This window comes from Micromesistius poutassou (genome assembly GCF_964030765.1).
Source record: "Micromesistius poutassou genome assembly, chromosome: 7".
Taxonomy (NCBI): domain Eukaryota; kingdom Metazoa; phylum Chordata; class Actinopteri; order Gadiformes; family Gadidae; genus Micromesistius; species Micromesistius poutassou.
The window spans coordinates 14,865,850-14,872,266 of NC_140277.1; the positions used below are offsets into that span (position 1 = coordinate 14,865,850).

Consider the following 6,417-nt stretch of genomic DNA (forward strand, 5'->3'; position numbering starts at 1 on the left):
AAAGTAATTTGGAAAGGAGTATAAAAATAGTGCAAATCCTCTGCAGCACCGGGTGTGCGTTGAACACCCACGTGTAGCTCCCCTCATATTCTCGTGTGCCCTGATGGATTCTACTACTGCGCTCCGGTGACCAGAGAAAGACGTAGACTTGATCTTCATGTTCTGATGCTCTCCCCTTTTGACGGCTTTCTGATACGGTTGTTTGTTTGTTTGCTTGTTTGCATTCATCGCTCTTCTCCTCAGTCAAAAACGTCTGTGAGACATTTTCCGGGGCACACAACAATTTGTATAGGCGCCAACTTATTAATATTTTCGAAATTGTCCTTTCTCAGTACTGTATTAATTGTTTTATGAATGTGCTTTATACTGGAGAAATAAAGTGTTTACTTTCTTTACTTTTCTTTCTGTTTGATGATTGTTTCATTTTCTTCGTTCTGCTGCTACGCTTCCATCGAAAACCTCAAACAAACACATAAAAAAGCTAACGCGGTTGAACCGAGTTTCTTTGTTTGGATCAAAAAAAGAAACATGCGCTTCAACATTAACTATTCACACGCTCAGACCGAGGTCCCGAGGATCAGATCAGATCAAATGCACAGACATCCAACTGCTGTTGGGTTGAGATTTTTATGACTATATGGCCTACAGGGGGGGGAAGTCTGGAGTGGTGCTCGGCCCGGGCCATGGGGTCCCCAGACAGACCTCAGAGAGACAGCGGGGCGAGCCAAGCCAAGCCCACCCCGTGCATTTAGGGGGCCCCAGATCAGAGGTCCTGCATGAATGAACCATAATGTTCTTCTTCACGGTGGTGACATTAACGTTCGCTGGGCTTCATCCTAGCGTCACATAGAAGTGATCCAAACTGTTGTTGTGTACACCAGTCATTTTACCCTGGGCTTGTGTCCTGCAGTAACGTCACAGCATAGTGGAGTGATTCTTAACCCAACTGTAAAGACTCGACAGAAGGGACTGTCGTGGTACTTAAACGTTGCTGCCATCTCATGGTTTCATGTCAATGTTGCAGCTAAACTTTTTTTCTGGTGAGGTTATATTTATAAAGTTGTACTACATTATTAGTCTTATTTTAGTTAAATAGATTAAATAAGGAAGCATAGGAGAGGGAGAAAAAAAATGCTTCATTGCAATCACTACACAAGACATAACATACATTAATATGCACATGGTGCAAAACCATTAACTGTATTATCATGCAACATACAATGGAAAGGCTGTTTTCTGTAATGTAAAACATTATAACGAACGGTTCGATTTTGTTACTGAGATGGATCATTGTTACCACAAAGCCTGTTCCGTTTGGTTGCTAATTTGATGGTGACGGTTAGGACTACCCCTCTAGTTGTTGAATGACACATGCTGCACCTTGTCCATGTCCTGGACCTAGACCAGAGACCAAGAGTAATTAAAACGTGGAGCCAGTAGATTGGTTTTAGCAGTAGTAGGACTAGGAGTAGCAGTTTCTATATTGACCATATTCTGGACCTGCTTCAGGGTTGTTTTAATTACATCAAATAAATTGAAGCGCAACCTTATATAATGAGGGCATGTTATAGGCCTAGTGTTATGCAGCATAGTTGCACCTTGTCCGCTGACCCCATTGGCTGCCGGCTAATTGGATAAGTGCTCGCGTCGATGTCCTCGATGTGACGCACGAGCCTGAAAACTATTCTGTGAACGCGGGACGTCGCTGCTGTGCCCGCGCTTACGTTTACTATCACCATGGCAACGATGGACCCGGACGAGGCGACGGAGACTCCGACAATCACAGATGAGAAAAAGCTGCTTATTGAAAGCGTCGAGGAGTTAAAGTAATCTAAATTGACGATAACAATATATAAATTAAGACATTTTGTGTAGTAAGACTTTTCCGACAATAATATTTTTTTATATTCGCATTTCGCATTAGGCATTTGCTTTGCCTTTTCAAAATAATGCCCGAATTAAATGGGTTATTGTAGCCCTGATTGTTGTTCAATCTACGTCCTAATGGGTTAGTTATTATTTGTTTTCTGTTCACATCCTGTTGTAGGCTCTTCAATGCATTCCTTCGGGAAGAGCACGCGATGCTGGAGGCGTTCATCCGCCGCCGGGGGCCTCAGGAGAGCTCAGCTCCCCAGCCCCCAGGGGACCCAGCTATGGCTGAAGGCTCTCCGCAGCCTGCCAGGGTGAGTCAGAATCATATGAAGGCTAAATCCTCAAATGGAAAAGGATTCACTAAATACTGGCTGAGGCGCAGTAGGTAAGATAACATGCTAATGTCATCCTTATTATCACTGTTGCTGTTGGGAGCAGATGCCGATAGACTGTCAATGCATTGAGTCGTTTTCTCCACACATAGGAAGAGCAGCTCTTGGGCTTGCAGCAGAAAATATACATCGCCCAGAGGGAGGTGGAGGAGACCAAGAGAGACATAGAGGAGGCCCAACGACGCAACGAAAACAACAAGGTAGGAAGATGCGTATGGGGGTATATAGTTAAGCACATAGTACATTGTCATAGGCACTCTCTCTGCACTAGTGAGAAAATCCTAGTGAAGTTCATTCTCCCGTGTCCCAAGTCCATCTCTATTCTGCTTTCTTTCTTAAGTAGAAAGTGTTAAATATCCAACACCAAGTAAAATAATTTCATAGCATAGTGTAGTACGGTAGTTCCAAACTACTGTACCGTAAACTAAACAGCAAAACAGCTTTTGATGATACATTATTATGTATTCATTATTATTGGGATTGGGCCATGTCATATGTCTCTCTCTAAGCACACACACACACACACACACACACACACACACACACACACACACACACACACACACACACACACACACACACACACACACGTTCAAACATACACATGCAAAAACACAAACATGCACACACACACATGCACACACACATGCACACACACAAAGCCACATGCTATACATCACCTAGCATCACCAATCATGTTGACACCAAGTACGTTCCTCAATAAAGAGGGCCGCATCTGTGGTCTGAACCCATGAACCCGCCCCCCCCCTTCCCCCTTACTTATTTGCCCCTCCAGGCTGTCATGGAGGAAGCGGAGCTGCGTCTCTCCGCGATCCGGAGGCAGAGGTTTGAGTTTGAGCGCGACGTGGTGAAACCTCTGGAAGAGAACAAAGGCCAGATGGACGTGGAGAAGGTCCTGAGCTACATCGAGGACAGCATCAGGAAGAAGGTCAGAGACCCTGTCCAGGGAACCAACGGTGGAGCTCTGTGAGATGGTTGCACTGGTTTCAACCACTGTCATAGTTAATTAACTGAACCTCTTCTCTGGAGAGAAACCTTTGACCATTTAGAGTGGAACACACGCAATTAATGTATGTATATGTGTGTGTGTGTGTGGGGGGGGGGGGGGGGGGGTGTGTGTGTGTGTGTGTGTGTGTGCGCGCACAGGAAGCACAGGTGGAAAAGCTTTGTTTGAAAAACAAGTCAAAGGTCCGAGGACGCAAGCCCCAACTGAAGCTCCAAGAAGAGCAGGACATGGATGAGGACCTGAAAGAGGTATTGGGGAGAGGGAGCAGGGATGATAACGTTACCCACAAATAACTGGTTACAAGGACATAGAACATGGGAAACCCAACATATGTGTTCATGTTTCTTATGGGGTCGGAGGGAGAAGTGGACAATAGGTTGTTTGCAGTCACGGGACACCCTTTTCGTGCAAAATGAAATGGAGGGCCGGAAGTCAAACTGTGAATGTTCTCACTCACTGTTCATGGAAACAGTGTGAAACCAAATGTTCCAGAAATATACAGGAAAGAAATGCTCAAATATATTGGATCTGCTCCGTATTATTGTACCACTATCGAGTCGGCACTCGGTAGACATAGTTAATTACCTGCACTGCAGACCTCGTACCAGAGTTCAAATTAAAGCGGTCAAAAGCCTGGAGGCATAACACTTGTTTGTGTGCTGCTGTGTTTACAAATGTGTAATTTATCCTCACCGGGGTGAGTGTACGCTTTTGGTTTTCAGGTAAAAGGGCTTCATACTGTGTGTTTGGGATAGGTTGCACCAACGGTAAACAAAAAAAGTTATTACCAGCATATGTACATGCAGTGAACACTTTGTGCTCTCCATCAAATTTTTGATCCCACTCTCCACTCTCATTTGCACAAAACCTAGTACAACTCGTTGGGAGATAACGACTTGCAGCCAATGATGCATTGCATACTCTTTATTCTGATTGTTGACTGATGGGTGGATTATCATTGAGGATTCATTGTTGGACCCGATCAGCACTACACGTATTTCATTCTAGGTCAATCTGGCGCTGCTGAAGATCAAGAACAGTCGGCACAAGGAGAAGACTGCCGAGTGTAAGAGGGAACTGCTGAGACCCAAGCAGCGGGCCGCTACCGCACAGAAGAACCTCAGCTCATACAAGGTGCCCTGCTCACGCACTCCTGTCCCTCTAGGCAGACCCAATGCATGGCTTTCAGCGGGCTAGCTTCCTCAAGCAAGCTTTGAAGCATGCTATTGGTCAAGCGAGCTGCCCATTCCTCCCTTAGACCCGTGTCAAGACCAAGCCACCCAATCACAGCTCGAGCACCGAGCTTGGCCTTTCTTCCACGCTGTCTTGTACATTGAACATGTCACAAGAGAGGCCACCTCCCCTCTGTTCTGTATAATATATAATATTATCAAAGTAAAATATTTTCTCTTACATTGTTCCTATGCTACTTAACTAATCTTTGTGTGTGTGTGTGTGTGTGTGTGTGTGTGTGCGCGTGTGGGTGCATGTGTGTGCGTGTGTGTGTGTGTGTGTGTGTGTGTGTGCGTGAACGTACGTACAGAACAAGCTGCAGAATGCAACACTTGAGTCAGAGGAACTAAGCCGTGACATCACCAAGAGGCGAGAGACACTGGCGAAGATCGAGAAAGAGACGCAGCGAGTCGAGAAGGTCAGCCAGCCCTTCATGAACCTGACTGGTTCACCACAAGCCAGTCAACCCTGTCCCTCTTCTCCCCTGCCTCCATTCTTCCTTCTTCCCTTTTATTAAAAAAAATGTCCTTACCCATTCCTAAAAACCTCCCCCATTCTGCCGAATGTTTGTCCCACACAGTGACCTGACGTTCCCGTCTCACCACCTTGCAGGAATGTGCCGGGGAAAAGGCCTTCTGTGAGAGGCTGCGCGGCCAGCTGGCTGACTGCAGCGCGCCGGACGTCATGGAATACATCCAGGTCAAGGACCGGCACAAGAGGCTGCAGCGCGACTTCCACGTATGGGAGCGGAGGGTGGAGATCTCAGAGGTCAGGCCTCATGTGTGCATTCCAGTCCATTCTCCTCTGATTGCAATCAACAAGTCATTCAATGTATTTGCTAAGTGTATGTAGTAATCATCAACGTGCTAGTTCGAAGTGGTAGCTACAATTATTGCATTTCCCTCTAAATATTATGAACGCACAAGCAATTATGCATGTTTGGTTGAATGGAATGGTGGTGAAGAGAGTTTAACAAAAAAATTACACGCTAAATGTTTGTAAAGGTCAGGCCTTATGTGTGCATTCCAGTCCATTCTCCTCTGAATGTCATCCCCACCCACAAATAACTGGTTACAAGGACATAGAACGTGTGAGACACAACATGTGTGTTCATGTTTCTTTTTCTACTTCAGAGGGCGTTGAGGAGCTACACCAAGGCCTGGAAGAGAGAGAAAGCAGACGCTGCCGGTGTCAACAACACAGAGGCTAGGAGCAGTCTCGGGCACCCCACGGCTGTTTTGAGGCTCCCCAAAATAAACTAACTTGACATTGACATTGGACACTATGGCCGACTGAATTTTATACATATACAATATATATGTAATGTTTATTGAGTGCGATTCATTATGGTGAGCACACACACACAAACACAATGTGATGGATTGAAGCAGGGATGAGTGGAGACACTAAGGTAAGACATGCAAGGTAAAACATTATGGATGAATGTCTGCAATCCAAGTCTACTAGTAGCAATGCTTTGACGGAGCACCACCTTGAGTCTATACAGAAAAGGGTAGTCATAAACCTTATCTTAGCTATTTAACCATGTTATAGGTATCAATCTAAAGTCTGATTTGTGAGACTTATGTGTGAGACTATACATAGGAGACTATACACACAAAGGAGAAGGGGAGCCGTTTCAATGCACTCAATTTATAGCATTCAAATTTGAACACTCATATTAACGTTTGTTCCTGAATAAAACTCATCATCTTTACAAAGGGTTTGTATCATTAATATTTATTCATTTTTATCTCAACAATATCCACTTCTCCATAACCGGAAATACGTCTTTATTGCAGTCATACCTTGTCATACACTGCCCCCTATCGTCTCTTTTGCTTTCAAAATGTAGCCAATGGCAGTCGAGCTTACTGACACAAGTAACGAAAT

The 6,417-nt window shown here is 45.0% G+C and overlaps 1 protein-coding gene across 1 annotated transcript; it reads left to right on the forward strand.

Moving 5' to 3' along the window:
• Positions 1–1,737: 1,737 nt before the first annotated feature.
• cfap263 (cilia and flagella associated protein 263) lies at positions 1,738–5,786 on the forward strand (the record flags this gene model as incomplete). The annotated part of the gene is made up of 9 exons (XM_084470974.1): positions 1,738–1,826; positions 2,048–2,183; positions 2,366–2,464; positions 3,061–3,213; positions 3,432–3,539; positions 4,300–4,425; positions 4,835–4,942; positions 5,137–5,292; positions 5,658–5,786. 9 exons carry the CDS (start codon positions 1,738–1,740, stop codon positions 5,784–5,786), a joined length of 1,104 nt encoding a protein of 367 aa, XP_084327100.1.
• Positions 5,787–6,417: the final 631 nt, after the last annotated feature.